General features: G+C 36.3%; 1 protein-coding gene across 1 annotated transcript; it reads right to left on the bottom strand.

The window, feature by feature from the left end:
• Positions 1-625: 625 nt before the first annotated feature.
• On the bottom strand, positions 626-22,231 carry ice2 (interactor of little elongator complex ELL subunit 2). Its single transcript, XM_067435690.1, has 15 exons — positions 22,111-22,231; positions 21,923-22,024; positions 21,223-21,514; positions 20,077-20,196; positions 18,460-18,594; positions 18,247-18,363; positions 16,847-17,003; positions 16,586-16,770; positions 14,962-15,811; positions 14,537-14,703; positions 13,906-14,035; positions 10,380-10,464; positions 10,069-10,119; positions 9,527-9,767; positions 626-1,041 (listed from the first exon to the last, which is right to left on the bottom strand). The coding sequence occupies exons 1-15, from the start codon at positions 22,122-22,124 to the stop codon at positions 841-843; spliced, it is 2,847 nt and encodes a 948-aa protein (XP_067291791.1). The 5' UTR covers positions 22,125-22,231; the 3' UTR covers positions 626-840.
• Positions 22,232-22,344: the final 113 nt, after the last annotated feature.

Genomic DNA, 22,344 nt, shown 5'->3' with positions numbered 1-22,344 from the left:
TAGAGAACCTTTTCATGATATGCTAATTTTTTTTTTAGATTGAATTTGGGGTTTTCATGAGCTGTATGCCAAAATCATCAGTATTAAAACAATAAAAGAACTGAAATATTTCAGTTGGTGTGCAATGAATCTAAAATATATGAAAGTTTAATTTCTATCATTACATTATGGAAAATGAACTTTTATCACAATATGCTATTTTTTTTTAGAAGGACCTGTAGATATCAGAGAACAATTTAACATAGTTTCAAATCATTCTAGGGCACCTTTAAAACTGCTGTGGCAGCTTCTGTCACATTCCTTGGCACTGTCTTCAACTGTATGTCATAAGAGAACCGCGACACGTTCGTCTTACTCAGTTGCGCAAGGGGTTTTACTTAATATTAGCTGAAATACACACACACAAAAAATCCACTGGAGAAAGTGTATCCACCAGCCTTGAGACCTGTTAACTTAACAGTTACTGTTTAGCATTGCGTTCTATAGGGATAGATTAATTTAGTCTTGCATTATATTTAGTATGTGTAGTACTTTTCACACACACCCACATCTTTCTCTCTGACTTGAGGCAAGACTGCCCACAGTTACTGCTAGAAAACAGAATAATGTTGAAGGGACACAATAATTAGATGAAATATTAAACACGTTTGATTTATTTACTGCAGACAAAATGCATAATTATTTTTTTTTAAATGGTAACCGTTTCAGTGTTGTGAAGGATTCTTTCAAAATGTACAAAAAATATAATCTTACACACGTTATACACTTTTTTTTGTTGGTTGTACATAATTTTAGGTGGTAGAAAGTGCTTTTGAAAAAGAAAAAAAGCAAGTACAGAAATCAAGATGTTGTCTTTCCATCCTCACTGGTTTGGCTTTCCTGCAGGTCTTTCATTAGCTTGACTCTCATGTTGTCCTTCCATCCCTGTGCCTTACGAGTGCCTTTTTTATTCTTTTTAGGTGATTGATTCAGATTGGCTGCTTTTGGCGGTCTGACAGCATTTTTTCTATGCCGTTGTTTAGGTCCTGTCCCAACTTTTGCCTGTATAAAAAACAGAAAAGATACATCAAAAGACATTTGATAAATCACGGCAACACAATTTGGATGGTAGAATTGCAGTTTTAGACTAAAGATTGTTGGTTCAAATCCCATTAGTGAATAACCATGAACTGGATAATTACAGAGATCTCTTGGTAAAAGTAAATCCACCTCCAATGTCCCAGCATGCCTTAGGACATGCATAAAGAGTGGGCATGTCTTTACAAGTCAGTGTAAGCATGACACTTAATAGTTTACACAATAGACACACATCCCAGGTTCTGGTGTGTGTTTTTGCGTCAATGAAATGAAGCGTCATGTTTCCTCAGGGTGCAATTGGGACCAATGCAATGATGTAAGAGTGTTACATAGTGTAGAGAAGGATGGGTGTTATCTTCATAACCTGTCTCGACACATATTGACCATACCAATAGCAGACACGTGTATGAAGAGTACAACCGCAATCATTTCATTGAAATACCAATATTATATATATATATAGGGCTGGGCGATATGGACCAAAAAATATATCTCGATATATTTTGTTATATCTCGATATACGATATATATCTCGATATCTTTACAGGAAAAATAACCCCCTAAAAACTACAGCAAAAACAAATATGCCAAATACCACAAAAACCTTTTCTTTTTTTTAAATTGAAGTGCAAAGAGGTAGTCAAGTGCTTTTGCGACATTTAAAATAAAAAACTCCCTGATTACATAAATAATAATTTAACTGTAAAAGAAAATAAATAATATTGCCTTCTTTTCATTTATTTCATGCTTTCAAAAGATGAATCAAAGACTCCCTTTTTTACAGTTAAAGTAAACAGTAAGCATTTTGCCGAAAGATGGGGGCATGACTGTGATATAAATAAACTGTTTGTCATAACACCACTTCCTGTTAAATTTGTATCAAAATTCAAACAGTGATGTTTGTCATGAGTTTGACAAAATTCAAACTCATCATGCAGGTCATGTAGGCTACACATGAGCTGAATTTCACTTCTTTTCCAGTTACATAACGAAATATGAATGTCAGAAGGTAGGCTATATGATAATATGATACAGTACAACTTACAGAAGAGCACCGCGTGTCTCAGGACACCCGGGATGTCGCGTTTTTCCCTCTTGGTTAAAACGTGAATAGACCTATTCATCATAATCCCGTGATAAAGCTGACAAAATCATCATAGTAATGATATTGCAATACTTTTTAAATGTTTTCAAATGATATGCGATCATTTTGACATTTTAACCGAAAACTATGCGATCAGTTAGACACAGATCATAAAATGGCATGATTGTGACCGCGTCTCGCACCAGTAGTGTCAATCACCTGACTGTGGGTGAAACGTGCGATTTGAACTATGATGAACATTAATATTTCTTTATGAATTTTAGCAAGCAGTTGTGTTAGAAGGAAAACATGGTCTCTAAACTGAGTCCTGAACAACGTGCGCGCTTGTCAACATGATAACTAATCCTCACCTGGTTGTGGAAGCAGCCGTGTTCAATGAGACGACACGCGAGGGGAGGGGGAACAAAGCAAGAGGCGGGAGGCGCGCGAGGCTCCGCGAGCACAACACAGAGAAGGCAAACAAGCAAAGTGGCGGAATCAGAATTTAATATAAACAATATATCGATATATACGATATGTCCAAATCCATATCGAGCTGAAAAAATATCTCGATATATTTTAAATATCGAGATATCGCCCACCCCTATATATATATATATATATATATATATATATATATATATATAAATTTTGTACTTTCTTTAGGGCTTTTAAAATTAACGCATTAACGCAAATTCATTTTAACGGCACTAATTTTATTCTATTTGATCAGTGGCCTGTAGTTGGAAAAATTGAGATCAGCCATAGACGTAAAGGATGCAGCAGCAAATAGGCCTAATAGGAAACAAAAGGGATTAGCTGAAGTTTTATCACGATATAATATATTATCACGATATTGAAATAAGTTGCAAAAAAAAGTGTTGCCATAGCATAACCGCTTTAAGAACTATTTTTGTAATAACAAAAAGAACAATCTTTAAATACAATAATGCACCAAAAATGCATACAGCTCTGGAAAAAAAATGAAGAGACCACTTAACATTGAGAAATCAATGTTAAGTAATCTCTTGATTTTTTTCAGAGCTGTAAAAGTACAATTTTCAAACAGATTAAAGTGCAAAAGAATTAGGCTATAAAGAACAACAGATAACAAATAAGGTCTCATTATTTAATGCATTCACTAAGATTGAGCAATAGCTACATTTGGTATAGAAAGTATGATGTTGGTTAAGAAATACTGATCATTGTTAATTTTATCTTAGGTCCATTAAAAAAGTTATTTTGATTTAGATTTTAATGTTATTAAACAGTAACTAAGAAATTAACATTACTTAGAATTATTAATTCTATTAAATAATAATAATTATTAAATAGAAGTATTTTTCATTGTCAGTTTGGTAATAATGAATTAATATGTTAACATATAAAGTCGTATGTCTCAAAGTTATACTGAACAATAACAAATAATTAGAACAGTTCTAATCATTAGGGCATGTTGTAGTCCAGATTAAAACATAAAAATGTTTAAGTTTGAAAATAAATATAGCCTATTAAGTATTTAAGTATTAAGTATTTGGTGCTGTGATGAACAACATATAGATTACAAAAACGAATGGATGTTTTAAAAACTACACACAGTTTCTTTTGTTTGCGGGGTTTCCTGGGTAACCGACAGTGTGAAGCCCTCCTTGTGTGAAGACCGACGAGTGTAAAGACCTCAACTCTTCCCTGTGCAACTTCTCCCGAGCAAGGACCCCGGCAAGGCACTTGTGTATCATCTTCCTTTTCATTATTTGTGTTCGGTTCTTTTCTAATTCCGATCTGGCCTTTTCTCTGATCTGTATTCACCATGTGCTTTCAAATCTCAACTATTACTACTAGCACTCGTAAATCAGGCTCTGTAAACACGAGATGCCGCAATCCTAATAATTTGCGCTATATCCTAACATCCTCTGCTACTTTACTCTCTATTCCAATTGGTCTCTGGAATTGCCAGTCTGCTGTAAACAAAGCAGACTTAATTTCATCTATTGGGACTCATTCACAGCTCAGCCTCATGGCCCTAACTGAGACCTGGATCAAACCAGAGGACACTACCACTCCTGCAGCCCTCTCAACCAATTTAACTTTCACACACTCCTCGGCCTATTGGGAGGGGTGGGGGTACGGGTTTGCTTATCTCAAATGATTGTAAATTTGATCCCTTACCATCTCTACCGGCCAGTTCATTTTAATTGCACTCAATCACTATTACTCACCCTGTTAAAACCCATGTGGTAGTGGTCTATCGTCCTCCAGGTCACCTCGGTAACTTTGTGGAGGAGTTGGATGTGTTACTTTCTAGCTTCCCTGAGGATGGCACTCCACTGATTCTGCTTGGTGACTTCAACATCCATCTTGATAAACACCTAGCCACAGACTTCAGCACTCTACTGACTTCATTTGACCTTAAGTTAGTATCTACTACGGCTACTCACAGATCAGGTAACCAATTAGACCTCGTCTACACACGCAACTGCTCCACGGACAACATTTTAGTTACTCCATTGCACACCTCAGACCACTTTCTCATCACTCTTAACCTCATACTGACTCCTTATACAACACGTACTCCTACACAGATTACCTTTCGGCGTAATCTACGCTCACTCTCTCCCTCTCGCCTATCCACTATGGTATCATCTTCACTCCCTCCACCTGCTCAGTTCTCAGCACTGGACACTAACAGTGCTACTGACACTCTTTGCTCCACTCTAATATCCTCCTTAGACAGTTTTTGCCCCCTTTCATCCAGACCAGCCCGTCCCACCCCATCTGCCCCCTGGCTGTCTGATGTTCTCCGTGAACATCGCTCTGGACTCAGGGCGGCAGAGAGGAAATGGCGGAAATCTAAAAACTATACTGACCTTACCTTGTATCGGTCTCTTCTCTCTTCTTTCTCTACAAATATCTCCACTGCTAAAACAACATACTACCACAACAAAATCAACAAATGCTCTGACTCTCGCAAACTCTTTAAAGCATTCTCCTCTCTCCTTTGTCCACCTCCTCCCCCTCCTTCATCAACTCTTTCAGCTGATGACTTTGCATCATTTTTCACAAACAAAACATCTCTCATCAGCAACCAGTTCTCCTCATCACAATCTGACACGCACATCTCAACAACTAACACGCTTCCATCCTTCTCTCCGCTCTCCGAGGCAGATATTTCTAAACTCATCCTTTCCAATCACCCTACTACCTGTCCACTTGATCCTATACCCACTCACCTCCTTCAGGCCATTTCTTCTTCAATCACTCCTGCACTCACTCACATTGTCAACACTTCTCTTCACATGAGAACCTTTCCCACAGCATTTAAGCAGGCCCGGGTAACCCCACTGCTTAAGAAACCCTCTCTGAATCCAGCACTTTTAGAAAACTACCGACCGGTATCCCTTCTGTTCAATCAACTCTCTGTTTCTTGAACAGGACAACCTCCTAGACAACAACCAATCCGGCTTCAAAAGCTGCCATTCGACTGAGACTGCCTTGCTCTCGGTAACTGAGGCACTGAGACTGGCAAAAGCACCTTCCAAGTCCTCAGTGCTCATTCTGCTGGATCTGTCTGCTGCTTTTGACACAGTTAACCACCAGATCCTCCTGTCAACACTTAAGAAGACGGGGATCTCAGGAACTGCTCTCCAGTGGTTCAGGTCTTACCTCTCTGGTAGGTCCTACAGGGTGTCATGGAGAGGTGTAGTGTCTAAGTCACATCATCTAGCTACTGGGGTTCCCCAGGGCTCAGTCCTTGGACCACTTCTCTTCTCCATCAACATGTCATCATTAGGTTCTGTCATTCAGAAACACGGCTTCTACTATCACTGCTATGCTGATGACACTCAACTCTACTTCTCATTTCAACCAGATGATCCTACAGTCAGTGTTCGTATCGCTGCCTGTCTGACAGACATTTCTGACTGGATGAAAGAGCATCATCTTAAACTCAATCTTGCAAAGACAGAATTACTTGTTTTCTCAACCAACCCAGCACTTCATCAAAATTTCTCCATTCCTCTTGGTTCATCGACCATAACTCCATCAAGGACAGCCAGGAACCTTGGAGTTGTGATTGATGACCAGTTAAACTTCACTGACCACATTACTGCAACAGCCCGGTCCTGCAGATTTGCTTTATACAACATTAGAAAGATTAGACCCTTCCTATCAGAACAGGCTGCACAACTCATGGTTCAAAGCTCTTGTTCTCTCCAGACTGGACTATTGTAATGCTCTTCTGGCTGGGCTTCCAGCATGCACTATTAAACCCCTGCAGCGTTCTGCGAGTGAGCGGCGCCTCGTGGTTCCATCCCAAAGAGGCATGAAATCGCTCTCACAGAAATTTTCCTGGACCGTTCCCACCTGGTGGAATGACCTGCCGATCTCAATTCGTGCTGCCGAGTTTGTAGCCATTTTTAAATCTTAAGACACATCTTTTCCAATTGCACTTGACCAATACAGAATAGCACTTACTGATCACCACAGCAACGACCAAAAAGCGCACATTCCTGGATCATATCTACGTCTCTCATCCGGACTTGTGCCTTCAGGCAGGTGTGTTACACAGTTATCATAACTATCATAATCCAGTGTACTGTATTTTGCGTATGTGAGTTTTTGTTGTAGATGGCTATTGCTGCGCGTTTAGCTAGAATGCCATACAAAACCAACCCATTGGGCCACTGAATCTGCTTAACGACAACAGTTGGGGCAACAGCCTTAGTCCTAATGGGTTGTTATCATGGCTATCAAAATCCAGTGTTCGGTATTTTGCGTACGTGAGTTTTTGTTGTAGGTGGCTATTGTAGATGGTTGTAAATAAATTTAAAAAATGTGTGTACTGTACTAATTAATTGAGACTTCTTACAGCTCTTTCAGGTTGTTGGCCTTGTTTGTTTCGTTGCTTCTATTGCTCTCCCCTTTTTTGTAAGTTGCTTTGGATAGAAGCGTCTGCTAAATGATTAAATGTAAATGTAAATGTAACCGCTGCATTCTGCAGTTCATCAGCGCCCTCTGCTGTCATTGAGCGGCACTTCATTCAGTCTCCTTCCCTCGTTCATGTGCTTCTCATTTACACCTGCGCGCGTGTAGCCTGGCTCTGCCCTCCTATGTATTTCCCCTCAATTTTCATTTTCCTTCAGTACTACTTCTGGGACTTCTGTGTATTCTTAGGTTTTCTCTGAACAAATTTTTACCGGTCCAATGGAGAGTGGCCAGACTCTATGCACAAATGAAATGTACGAGAGCCTGGTAAAACCAGGCTAGAGCGCGTGTCCCTTTGACGCAGAATACAGCGGTGTTGAGCATTTATACGGTTGATGGGCAAAGTATTCTTGAGTGCATTATAAAAAAATTATTAATTGTTAATAAATTATTATTTACGATATTTTAAAGTGGCCACGATAACAATATCGTGCATATTCATTATCGTGATAAATCGCATTATCGAAAATTGGCACATGTCTAATATTTATATATATATATATATATATATATATATATATATATATATATATATATATATATATACACACACACACACACACAATCATTCTATCCATAAATGCTACAAGTGAATTTAGGCATTATAAATGTACAACATTAAAATATTTATTTTGACAGTTACTAAAGATTTAACAGTGTTATCAAAATAAAGTTTAAGTAAGCTTTAGATGACAACAAAGATCTAAATGCAAAAATAAGGGAAATGAGCAAAGATAATTACCGTATTTTCCGGACTATAAGTCGCTCCGGAGTATAAGTCGCATCAGTCAAAAAATGCGTCATGACGCGGAAAAAAACATATATAAGTCGCACTGGACTATAAGTCGCATTAGGGCAGAGCTGGAGCCGCGCGCATGCGAGCACCTGCTCGCGTGCACTCGCTCGTGCCCGCTTCACTGCATAACCCGAGCAGAAGAAAGAAAGTTTGAAGTGAGTGAGAAACTTGTAAGGGACTGGCGAAAAGCAGAGGTTACTTTAATTGTGATGAAGAAGAAAAAGAAATCTACTTGCGGACTGTAAGCAAGATGGCCAGAGCTGAAGGAACGAGTCCACAGAGGCTTGAACTCTCTGCCGGGAGAGGCTCTGCCGCGCGAGACGAACGCTGTGAGAATCGTTCTCCGCTGCATATTTTACTACATGCTGTTTGTATTTTGCAGAATAAGATTTTCTTTATGGGAGCATTTTGTTTGTGTTCAGTCTTTCTAAGTTGTTGTCTATAAGTAAATATTAGGCTACAGGAGCAGCGCATTCTCGCGGCTATATGTTTATTCTTGTCAGTCAGTATGAATTAAATTTGATATATAAGTCGCACCTGACTATAAGTCGCAGGACCAGCCAAACTATGAAAAAAAGTGCGACTTATAGTCCGGAAAATACGGTAAGACCACAAATTTTGCAGTTGGTTATGGTGTGCTATTAAAATCATTCATGTTCATTGTAGAACACCTGAGGTTAGAGATATGAAGAAATGGTAATCCTAAATATGAGCATCGCTATAACTAAGAAGCAACTTTAAAATGAAGTGAACCAAATTTAGGCACTACTACAGTGTTAGTGTTGCACCATCATTTGTTACTCAAACACAACTGCCAAATCGTCCTGGGTGTGGTAACTGCAGGAATGTTTGGATATCATGGGAAAAAGTGGCCATTCTGATTTTGTTATGAGTGTGAGAATATATTTAAGTAAAAGATATGTATCCCTTTAAAACAAGACTAAGTGCTCAAGGGCTCAAGTCATTGCTCGAACCAGCAACCTTCCACACCAACTCTTATAATCATTACACTGCACCACCTCTGGAAACACTGGATAAAAGTTATGTTGCAGGCTAAATTCAAACACAAAATTCCCACATCAGCACTGTGGTTCAACATGTCTGGATCATACTGTATATGCAAGCCACCAACTTTCCATTTACCAAATCTAACAATAACTACACCACACCAGCTCTGGAAAACCTGGATAAACAGTATGTTGCAGGCTAAAAAATTTCACATTAACACTGTAGCTTAACATGTCTGGAGCACACATGCAAACCAGCAACCTTTCATTTACAAACTCTTATGATCACAACACCACCGCTGGAAATACTGGATAAAAGGTATGTTGCAGGCTAAATCGACTCCAAATGTTCCAGATAAGCACTGTGGTTCAACATGTCTGGAGTATACTGTATATGTGAACCAGCAACCTTTTATTTACCGACTCTTAAATCACTACCACACCACCTTAAAAGTATGTTGCAGGCTAAATTCAAACCCAAATTTTCCATATAAGCACTGTGGTTCAACATGTCTGGAGCACAAACAGGTTGCATGGGTACATTTCGAAACCAATTTTAAAGTGAAAAGATGGTAATACCTGAGGGGGTGGACGTGGGGGGAAGATGCAGGGCGGTCTGTTGTATTTCTGGTGAAATGGCAGGACATGCAAGGGGTCCAGGGGAACCCAGGGGACCCCTGGCGACACAGCAGGGGGTCCACAGTGCACAGTCTGCAGGTGGTACAAACTGCGAGCAGCCTTGGTCTCGTCGCTGGCTTTGAAGATGGTCACAAAACCCTCACGAGGTTTGTGAACCAGCAGGTACCGTCCTTCCTGTAAACTGGGAAAGGTGTTAAAAGACATAAAGCACAAAAGCACAGAGATTGGCTTAATCTTAAAATACTTTCACATATCCCAGATTAATATGCAGACTGTTTCAATATCTCGACCAGCCCAACACAGAACCAGGCTCGATTATTGGTTTGCCTGATCAACTGGAGGGGGATGTTATTTTGACTAGTCGGCACAGAAATTGCACACTTTTAAGGACCAATTGAAAAACTGATTTCACATTAGAAAAATACAAATCTTGCAAAGGGTAAATAACACATTAAAATGGATATAAGAAGTGAAAAACTTACGCAGAGACTTTTTTCAGTAAGTGGTAGAGTGTGTTTAAACATCTAGTTGGCCTGAAAAAGAAATATTGAATCCCATTAAATTCTATTAAAACTTGTTTGAAGAGATATAACCCAATATCAATGCAAAATACACAATTCATTATTAATATATTATTTAAATATAATATACTAATATAAATGCATAATACATAAAAAATAATGTATTTCAGATAAAAATGTGAGTGTCAAACATGCACACATTATTTTAAAAAAGGCTAAACCGTTCTAAAATTGATGTTTTATAACAATATATATTCCAGAGATGTACTCACTTAAAGTCACAGGTGAGGTTCTGGATCCAGTCGTCAGGCAGCGTCTGCATCTGAACCACTTCTGATGTGTGCGCATTGATGCGACCTACACACACACACACACACACACACACACACACACAAGTAGGCAATTTTTTTTTTTAACCATAGTGGTCCATTAGGCTTCATTTCTATTTAACAGTCAATATCTAAAACAAGTCTGCAGAGCAGTGTCATTTCAAACTAAAGGTGCTACTATGTTTTCCCTAATTAAAATAAAACTGGAATAAAATATAACTAAGACAAAAAAAAAAACTCTAAAAAACTATTTTAAACAGATACTATAAATGACAATCACTGGAAACTGAAAAAAACAACAACCAGAAAACATACAAATAAAGGCTAATTTTTTTAAATATGAAATAGTACATATTTATATTAAGAGCGCTGCAGAGCTTGTGGTCCGTATAAACTGAAGAATGGCTAAATCTGTGATGCAGAGCACAAGAACATGTATTGACCTGCAACACAAACTGTGAGAAACATTGTAGATGTTGCAATAATTGTTCACACGTTGTGTCTGTCTATTGTATCATTGTCGTGTAATATTTCACACTGATGGTGACGTTCAGAGTTCATGCCAGAAAAAAATGATCTCCACGCACCTACTTGTTCCAACGAACACAAGACAATAACGAAACAGAGGACATGATCAAGATCGGATGAGCCACAATTAAACAAATTAATAATTAATAAACTAAGAATACCAATTTGTCTGTGTTCCAACACTGCCTTGTCTTTTTTTTTCTTTTTCTTTTTTCTTTTTTTTTTGAGCATAAAATAACCTGGTCATATTGATCAAAATGCCAATTAATCGATATTCACGCTACCACACCAAATCCTCATATTAGAAGGATTTCCGAAGGATCATGTGCCACTGAAGAGTAATGATGATAAATTCAGCTTCATCAGGAGAATAAACTTGAATGGCATGCATGTAATGCCTGGTTCAGACTACAAGATATTTTTGTCTGTTACGATAGTTACTGTGTCAGATTACGCGATTTTTTCTCCTAAAATCTTGTCGTGTCCTGGACTAGAAACATGTCAGACTACACGTTGCTCCTCGACCAATCATCGCTTGTTGTCACGACGTGCATGATGTCATAAACAAACGATGTCTGAAGCAGCGTGTTTTGGCTGTTTTATGTTTAGAAAAGCCCAAAAATAAAAAGAAAACCCAACAAAGGACATGTTCCTGACTTGCTGGAAGAGTACATTATGGGCTGTCAATTATTGTTCTTTTTATATTAAATATTTAGTTATTAGCCAGTAGTAAAAGCTTGCCACCACAACGTATTTGTAAAACATCTTTTAAGCTTAGATTCCAGTAACGTTACTCACCGGGTTCCTGAAGGGCTTCCGCTATTGTTCGCCAGCATTTTTCTTATTTGGTTGTGGTAGTCCGTCGATGACACACCGTACAGGCAGGAATACTGTTGCCACAACTCCACGAACCTTTCCTCCATTGTATAATTCCATCTAAAGTTAGCCGCTCCTTCATCTCTCATGCGTTTCGCCGTGTTTGAAAGCTGTGTACGGAAACTGTCTGTGCTCCGGTTGGTCAGCGTCACACGTGACAGAACCCGTCGTGAAGGACCGCAAAAAAAATTAAACATGCTAGTCTTTCTGTCATGACGTCGTGAACTATCGCAGACGCGGATTCGGTTGTCGTATACTATGACACACTATACGAGATAAAACAATCGATTCTTGCGTCCCGACGTCCATTATCGTTTACGAATCCCTACGACACCTTACGTCAAACAGATCGTGCCAAATTCGGGCTAATATCGTGTAGTCTGAACCAGGCATAACATTCATCATGAGATTACAACATGGAAACTAATTCTGTTCAGAGCTGATGACATCTATTTGTATCTATGGCAACACTCATAACAGTAAAATCTGCATTGTTGATAACAGAAATACTTGACCACTATCCCTTGTGAAAAGTGCTTAAATGTGCACAAAACTTTCAAAAAAGTCACTTTGTAATGTAACATTTAGTTTTAATAAAGTTTGGTCATGATTTAAGGAGGTGCACTTGTTTTAATGTGTTGGCTACATACGAAAGCACAAACGTATTTTTAACTAGTGTGTTATCCAATGTTACATTTGAAGTTAATATTAAAATGCACTCTGGCCATCATTACAGATCCTTTAGATTTTCCCGACAAAAATGTTTAGAGTCCTTTTAATAAAAATCATAGACAACCTAGGAAGTTGGGGAAGTCTCATTTTTTTGTTATGTTTCATTGCAAGCTGTTTACACATTGGCAATACAAAAAGCATCCATCTAACTGAGTTAATTATACATTTAAACTAGTGTAAATGACATCCAATCAAGAGTCTAAAATGTTACATTCAATTTACTATTTTTTTATTATTATTTTTTAAAGTATGCTATTATATCACCTCCATATGCTCTTGCATAATCTTTAAGAACACATGTAGTGCCCCAAGTAACACTAGATATAATAAAACAGTAATGTGTATAAGTACTAAATGTTCCAGCTGGTGTAAATATGTACAGGCTCATCGCTGTGAAATCACTAGGGGTGGATCCTGGTCTAAACCCAAAGAAAAGACTGGATTCCTTTAGAAGAATCTCTAAAGCAAACGATATTTCAAGAGCGAGGCTCTTCTGCATTCTTCTGTGATTCTGAGGTATTTCAACCTACAGGCACAGATTACAGGCATTCTTGAATGCTATAGCCTTCCATAAGGTAGACATAAACATCACATATCTATCTATTTAGAATATATACAGTATATACACATACAAATATATGCTTTTAGCTAAATTCTCTAAACTTCAGCATTCAGAAAAGGAGTATCTTTTCCTCTCTCCCCCACTGATGTTGAAACCCAAGTAGCCCTACACCCACACTGACATGCTGTATGTACAGTTGCATTCTTCTGCAACCTTTTAAAGCTGTAATGGCAGTAGCTATGGCAACTCTGACTCAAAACAATGAGTCATGAGTCATGAGAGAGGCATGCTGGGAGTTTGCGGGAAGTTCACTTTAGTGCTGACTCCCCTATTACCAAAATGAAGACAAGAGAATAAAAAAAAAACATGGCTCCCTGTCTATATTTCATTTAAAAAATGTTTTTTTAAAATGCGATTTTAACTTTCCTGATCGCATTTTGTATGGTGATACAATTAATATTTGTCTTGTGATTTAATATTATTATTAAATATTCAATATTATTAAATATTCATATATTTAATATATGAATATATCAAATATATGAATATATTCATATATCAAATATTCAATATTATTCAATATTATTAAAACTCAAATGGGCATTTTTGCTACTGAAGTTGAAGAGTCGCTATAAGATGTTATAAAAGCTGATCGCTCTCATACTGCATACTTTCTTCTCAGACTCAGGTGACATTAGGATCAAACAGTTTGATGACAGATTCACAATAAAAATTCATAACCTGTGCTAAAGGAATGATCAGGTCTCTTACTTATGAAAGACACGGTACTGGAGTGCAGAAGTTTCTCAGCCCATAGCTGACAGGCCTCTCTGTGGGTCAGACTCTCGGCTCCATAGCACAGCTGATACTCCAGCTTGGGTAAGACATGCACTGGGACGGCCTAAAGAAAACCAGAGTCAATCATTATCTACTCAAACAGCAGTTATAAGACAGTAATATACTCTATAAACAGATGCAGAAGAGCTGCTTTTTCAGGACAAGCTTTTTTGACCTACGTTTGTGAACCATTGACTGGAAAGAGTCTGTTAATACACTGATAAGGCTTAAAAGCCCACTCTATAGCTCTGCACAGGAAAGCAGACTGTTTAAACAAAGGGAGTGGTGGACATTACTCAACCTTGGTAAAAATATAAAGAATAATGCCTGACATGTTGACATACTGACTTAAATCCAATTAGAAAGTCAATAAAAGGTTGCCAAAATGACTGACAAAACAAACAAACAAATAATTATAATAAGATGTATTGTGAGGATTACAGAGGAAATGACAAGACTGATGATGTTTGAAATGCTTGGGGCGTATCCTTCAACCTGGGCCAAATAAAGCAGCATATTCACAAAAGGTGTATTGTGTTTGTGTATTAGCACTGGTCCACCTCACCCTGAAGGTCTCTTTGTCGTGTCTCGGGTGAGCGACGTCCACACTGCTGCGCACCATGAGCAGAACGTCCAGCAGGCTGTACAGTTTGTACAGAACACTGCCCTCTGCTGGAGGATCATAGTCCATCTCATCCTCAGCACTGGCCTGAAGATCCTCCCTCAGAAGACCTGCGATAGACAGATGGGCAGGCAGACAGAGACAAACTAATATTACATATTCATTTTGAGAGACGTATAGTAAGATGCATTTTATGCCGTTCCTAAATACTGTTAAATACTATGTTACTAAATGGTGTGCGGATGCAGTTTTGGAGCATCATCTGTTCAACCAGTGTTTGATATGGGCCACATTTAAAAGCATATTTGAAAAACATAAATTGAGCACAATGAACATAACATTTGCCTTGGAGTGTTTTAAGCACTAACGTTTTCTTTGAGAGGCTACCAGCGCAGGAACGGTTGCAGGCAGTATGGCGTCCTCTCCCTGTCCCTCTCTGGACTCCAGATAAGAGGTCACACACTGTTTGACCAGAGAGTGTGTTTTAGGTTCTGGAGGTTTATCTTCTGGGACAGGTGGTTTCACAGCTTCCTGGTTCTTGCTGGGGGTGGATTTCAGCATGGCGTCCTGCATTCGCAAAATCTGTCCGAGCTGATCGCACTCGCTGGATATTCTTGGTCTTTTAATGCCCTTCTTCATTCCTTTGCCCAGCGGGTTTGTGGGGCTTGATGTTGCTGGGTCAGATGCTGGAGGGTGGGGGGAGGACACCTCGCCTGGTGTCACCTGGGTTTGAAGTCTCTTTGGGGAGACGATCTGATCTATGACTAGTCGTTCTTCTTCAGAATCTGAATCCTGGTCCGCCTCGTCTTCCATCGTCCGTCTAGGCCGTTTGGTGGGAGGACACTGAACAGAAGACACCTTTGAATCTTCACTCGCACTTTCCTTTTCGGAAACGGCACTTTCATCCGTTGCACCGTTTCCCCCATCAGCCAAAGACGAGGTTTCTCCTGGTTCCTCAGCCTCGATCAACTCAAGGGGTTCTGTGAGAGTGTTTTGAGACGTCGAGCTGTGCTTTGACGTACCTAATAGGTCTGTCTGTTTCTTGGGGCTCAACGTAAGTTGAGATGGATTTGTACAAGCTTTTTTTGGTTCTTTCTGTTCCTTCACTTTCTTACTGGGTTTGTAGGACTCCCCAAATGACTCCAGGTCTGTTAGATCTGTTAGATCAAAATCCATACCAGTATCTTCAAATGCAACCATATTCCTGGAGATTTTGTCCTGGGCAGAGTAAAGACAAGTAAATAATATTTAAAATGTCACTTTTATATCTGAATTTGTTCACTCACTCTTATCTAGATTTATTTGACATGGATTTATTTAACAGATGCTTTCCTTTCAAAAATGGAAACCCATCAGAACCCAGTGTAGAAAATAGCCTACTACTTATTAGTTATGATGTTTTTGGATGTAAAAACCTCACAAACATCATTAGTTGACCTCAGACAACAGTAAAAAAATCAAAAAGCCAGTTCATGACACCTTTAAAGAGCTATTTCTACCTGAAAAATCAGCTTTAAATGGTATAAATGTGTGTGTTTAAGTTGATTCAGTGAAGAAATACATATATAATATATAAAATGGTAACGCTTTAAAAAAATGCTGTGTTGGTTAACATTAATTAATGTATTAATTAACATGAACTAACCACGAGTAGTACATTTGTTACTGTATTTGTAATCTTTAACATTAGTTAACAATTGTTGTATAATAGTACATATAAACATTCATTATCAATGTTTAAAAACATTTTTGCTGAATTTAAATATATCTTTTGTTACAATGTTATTTAGGCAGACACTATAACGTAGAATTTTCTTTTTAAATCCAAAAGAAATTACAAGTGAAGAATAATAATTTTAAAAATAATAAAAAAGAGCCAATAGATCAATGCATTTGAATGATTTAACTCTTGCAATATTTATTGTTAATTTATTCCACTGTTTGGTGTTTTGTGTTCTTCTACTCACATTAATTTAACTGAATTCCCCTTACCTGTGGAGGAGGGTTCATTTCAAAGGATAGCTCTTCTGACGTGAGGAAAAATATGGGTCGTGATACAGTCTTGCTGAACGCCAGCTTCAAGCTCTCCTCATGAAATAGCAGACTCTTCTCTCTCCAGCTCATCTCAGTCTTCAGCAGGGGAGGATCAATGTATGCCGTCTTACTCTGACTGCTGCCTGACAACCACGACATTCACTGTGACTGACTGTTCACTGGTTTACAATCTTCTGGATTCGTGAAATGACCCCTCACCTTTCATAGGATTCATTTTGACCCAGATGGGCAGCTCCCATGCTTCCGTGAACTCCGAGCTGTTATTCAGGAGCTGAAGGAAGGCCTCTTTGGATAAACACACCTGTGGCTCGTAAATGGCGCTGAGTTTTTCCGCGTTACTGTCATTGCTGATGGCCTGCAGAAATGAAGACATCAAGATTCAGACTTAAGAACTATATTTGATTTTCCCAGACATTAAATTAATTCATGAGGGGTAGGGACAACATTTTTATGGGTGACCCCTGCTTCTCTTATTGGAGGTTCTGGGCCCCTCAGTCATGGGCTTCAGCTCCTTGCCTAGATACTAGTTTACTCTATCAATTATATCAATGATAATTCAAAACAAAGGCAGCAGTGACACCTAGTGGCTAGTGGTTAAGATCACATCTTGCAAGGAAAAAAGGGAAATATTTGAGAAACATATATATAAAAAAAAAATCTGTGAAATTAAATATTGGTCCTTTTTCACCACCGAATTCAAAAGTTAAAAACACAAAATGAAGCCTATTTTAGCATGATTAAGGTACTTTTTTATGATGTTATTATATTTGTAAAAAGGACATATTTGGATTCTTTTTCACTAATAAGTTGAAGTATTAAAAATATGAAATATGTTTTCCATAAGGAATATGAAGCCTATTTTAGCATGATTCACATATTTTTGTATTATATTATTGTATTTGCAAAAAGGACATATTTGGATCATTTTTCACCCATAAATAATTTTTTTTTACATTTTTTAGCACAATACTTTTTGTATATTTTGTATTATAATATTATATTTGCAAAAACGTTGTATTTAAGGCACTTTTTAGGTTTCTTTGCCTCTTCATGACAGATCACTTCCTGTACTCCTCAGTTGTAAGTCACTTTGGATAAAAGTGTCAGCTTAATGCATAAATGTAAAAAGGACATATTTCGATCCTTTTTCACCTGCAAATTCAAAAGGTAAAAATAAAAAATATTTGGCACAAGGAAAATGAAGCTTATTTATCATGATTAATTTTTGTTAATATTATTACATTTGTATTATATTATTTTCATGAAAATTCATCAAGTTTATTATCCTGAATTCTCATTATGGCAATGATATAATAATATTAATACATAATTGGTATGTAATAGTATTTATATATCATGGCAGTATTTGTAATGAATTTAATTCCATGACAATTTTAATAAATTTGATCAATTTAATAAATTTGCTGAATTTAATAAACAGAATCATTTTTGTAGATTGTATTAAGTTTCATGACAATAACAAAATACAAATAAGAAAAGAAAAATTGGAGGGTAAAATATAGCAATTGTTTTCTGACATCCGTCCATATAAAGACCAAATATTGACAGTAAAAATCAGTCACAGACAGGCTACGTACAGTGTGTGCTGAAGTTGCTTTTTTAGCTGGAGGAACCACATTTGACACGGTCTCATAGTCTACTGCAAGCTGGGTGTCTTTTGGGATGACTTTATTGTCCACCATGTCTATTTTACCCTGAGGAGAAAAACAGTAGACAGCTGAAACAAACAGCAGTATATCACATTCACACATTTATTTTAATAATAAAAAATGGCTATAGAGTATAAGTACCATAGCAAGAAGCTGTTTCTCAAAGTTGAGAGATATTTCACACACAAACTTTACGCTGGTCAGGCTAGTAATCTCCTGAATGCTGTACAACTGTGGGTAACTCTTCACATGTTCCAAACAGGTTGTAAAAAATTCCTTTTGGGGAAAATATACAAAAATCACCAATAAAATATTCCAAAATAAAAATGAAACAAAGATAATAAAACAAAATGAAATTAAAATGCACAGAAATTGTCAATAAAATATAAAAAATGATAATGAAAGAAAGGAAAATTAAAATAATAAAAATAACATTAAAATATACATAAATTATCATTCAACACATCATCTATCAAATATTCAAAAATGAGAATGAAAGAAATAAAGATAATACAATTACATTTAAATATACACAAATCATCAATCAAATATTCAAAAATGATAATGAAAGAAAGAAAAATTTAAATAAAAATAACATTAAAATATACCAAAAAAATCAATCAAATATTCAAAAAAGATTATGAAAATTTTAAATAAAAATAAACTTAAAATATACAAAAATCTTCAATAAAATATACAAAATTAAAAAAGAATTAATAATACAAATAAAATTAGAGCATACAAAAAAATCTATCAAAAACAATATACAGAAAAAAATTACTACAAAATCTAATTACAAAATCAATAAAATATTTAAAACGACAATAAAATAAAAATAACAAAAATAATAAAAATAAAATAAAAATCATCAATCAAATATTTGAAAATGAACTAGAAAGATAATAAAACAAAATTAAATTAAAATGCACAGAAATTGTCAATAAAATAAAAAAAAATTATAATGAAAGAAAGGAAACTTAAAATAATAAAATAACATTAAAATATACATAAATTATCAATCAAATATTCAAAAATGAGAATTAAATAAATAAAGATAATAAAATAAAATTCAAATACACAAAAATCATCAAATTAAATATTCAAAAATAAGATTGAAATAAATAAAGATAATAAAACTAAAATATACACAAATGATCAATCAAATATTAAAAAATGATGATGAAAGAAAGAAAAATTAAAATAATAAAATAACATTAAAATATACCAAAAAACATCAATAAAATATTCAAAAATAATAATTTAAATATAATGATTTATATTAAATAATTTTAAATAAAAATAAACTTAAAATATACAAAATAATACAATATACAATATTATACAATAAACTTAAAATATACAAAAAATACAATTAGAGCATACAAAAAAATCTATCAAATAGCCAAAAACAATATGAAATAAAGAAAAAAATCAATAAAATATTCAAGACGACAATAAAAAAACAAACATAAAATAATAAAAATAAACAAAAATCATTAAATATTACAACAATAATGAAATATTTTTTTAAAGAATAATAAAATAAAAATGTACAAACATCATCGATCAAACATTCAAAAATAATAATGTTATTATTATGAAACAATTATAAAGAAAAATTAAAACAAAAAAATACAAAATTAAATAAAATGCACAAAAATTACCAAATATTTAAAAACAATAATGAAATAAACAAATATAATAAAATTAAACAAATAAAAAATAAAGCAACAGAATATCTGAATAATAAATACCTACCTCAGAGTAGCGGGTGCTTCCTGGTGGCATATAGTTGTACCCATCAGCACATGCTCTAGAAACATCTTGTAGGTATTTCATGAACTCTGCCACCTCATTCTTCACACGCTCCATCAAAGGCTTAGAAATGAGAGACAAGACTGACCACATCAAAACCACCTTGCATCCTGGACAACAATCAAAACTATCTCAGTATAAAAGGTAGGGATGTAACGATATCAAAATCTCACGGTACGATACAATTTCGATATTGACCTCACGGTACGATATTTATTACGATATTGTGGAAAAGCTCACGGTATTGTTAAATAGCTCACGATAGTGTTTGTGATGATAATAGCGAAAAAATACTGACATTTATTCTGCTTTTGCCAGTTAACAGGCAATTTATTGTTGTATTCATGGATCCATGACAACATAAAACGCTGATCACAGTGCTTTTAACCCTTAAATGCATACCTCGGGTCGCGTCATTCACTACCCTGCTCCTCACTCATTTTTTAAAGTTAGACATCAACATTCTTAGTATTCCTCAATCAATCCATTTTAAACAATATAACAAGAAAACAATAATAGAATTATAATTGAATGTCTGTTTTTTCAATAGTATTTGTCAAAATTGTATAGGGTCACTAACGACCTGAGGTGTGTAGGATTGTACAAGAAGCTGTCAGTGATCAAAATATTGATTTTGAAGACGCTGAAAATGAGTTTGGAGAATATGCTCGAGATTGCGAATATGAGGAAGATGCTGAATATACTGGTAAACAAACTCTAACATCTGTTATTATACATCTGCTCCAACTGAATCCTTCCAAGCTCCAAAAGGTAACGAAATAGGTTTTATTTTATTCTTCTGTAAGTGTAACTAACATCAGGAGTTTTATATATTATCATGACAGGTAGAGGTCTATCCATGTTAAATATAGATCCGGGTCGCTAACGATCATGGTCTATGTAGTTAACAATGATTTGTCCTGCCGGACTGTGTTTACTCCTCTTGCTTTTTGACGGACACCTGTCCTTTTAATATTGTAACCCAACTACGACGATATCGAAACATGTTTACCACCGCGATAGCGTGATATCGTCAATATCGTTACATCCCTAATAAAAGGCAGGCGATCGGGACTTAAGACGGCCTACCTTTGAAATCTTGGCATTAGGCTTGCCAATGAGACTGCCTAGATATGACCTGCGCTGCTTTGCGTTGATGGTGGTAAAGCTAGTGTAGGGCACTAGCGGCTCAGGGAACGCTGAAATCTCAGTACTCTTCGCAAGTTTACGTTTAACATCAGCAGGTTTGCATTCAGACGTGGCCTTATCTGGTGCAAGGGTGTTCCTGACATCTGAATCTCCTCCACACGTCCCAGTCAGCGTTTCTAATGAGTGTCCATCTGGCTTTTTCTCACCCGTCTCCTCACTTTTTACATCAGAGCTTTAGAGAAAATAATCAAAAATGAAACAAATCAACAAAATATCATCATTTAACCCCTGGTAGTCTTCGATCGTTTTAGATATGTTAAAAATAATCTTATGCTTACTGCCTTTGGTCAGGACAACAAATGTGTGTGTGTGTGTGTGTCACAGTATCCTTAATATATTCTGCCTATTACAGTTCACAGAAAACTTACCATGGTAATTTCATAGAAATTATGTATATTCAAGTATTTAGGCTTCTATTTTCCCACATCATATAGAATTGATTGTTTTATTGTTGTTAATAAAGACCCGTTTTATATGTGGTTATAGTCTTACTATTAATAACACCGTTTAACTACAGTTACCGTGGACGAACTATGGTAAATGTGAGTAAGAGACTCACAGTAGGACCATATTCACCTACCTCTGTAAAAGAGCATATATTTCTTTAATGTTTGGCGCGAGAGTGAACTTGTCAAACACATCTCTAGAGAACACGACAGGACCAGCGACAGCAGCATCATCCCTGCGAACAAACCATCCCTAATGACACAATCTTCATAACGTTTATCAATAAAACGTGTTTATTTAGAGAGCAATTTTGTCACTAACCATTTTAACTCCATGGCCGCAGATTTTTACATTTATATGTAGTTCACATGACTCTTGTCTTTCGCACGCTGACTTTCCATCACATCATAACAGTGCGCCGATTAAATCTTCCGTGAAGAACCAAAAATGAAAACATAGTTCCGCGTCTAAACAAACGGCTGGATTCCCCAGTGTACATAATTTAACTAGGTTAATACTTAAGTAAAATTAAATGTGGATACATTTTATGTAGGC

Source organism: Pseudorasbora parva, chromosome 25 (genome assembly GCF_024679245.1).
Source record: "Pseudorasbora parva isolate DD20220531a chromosome 25, ASM2467924v1, whole genome shotgun sequence".
NCBI lineage: Eukaryota > Metazoa > Chordata > Actinopteri > Cypriniformes > Gobionidae > Pseudorasbora > Pseudorasbora parva.
The sequence above is the reverse complement of the archived record's forward strand: the minus strand, read 5'-3'. Positions and strand labels throughout refer to the sequence as shown.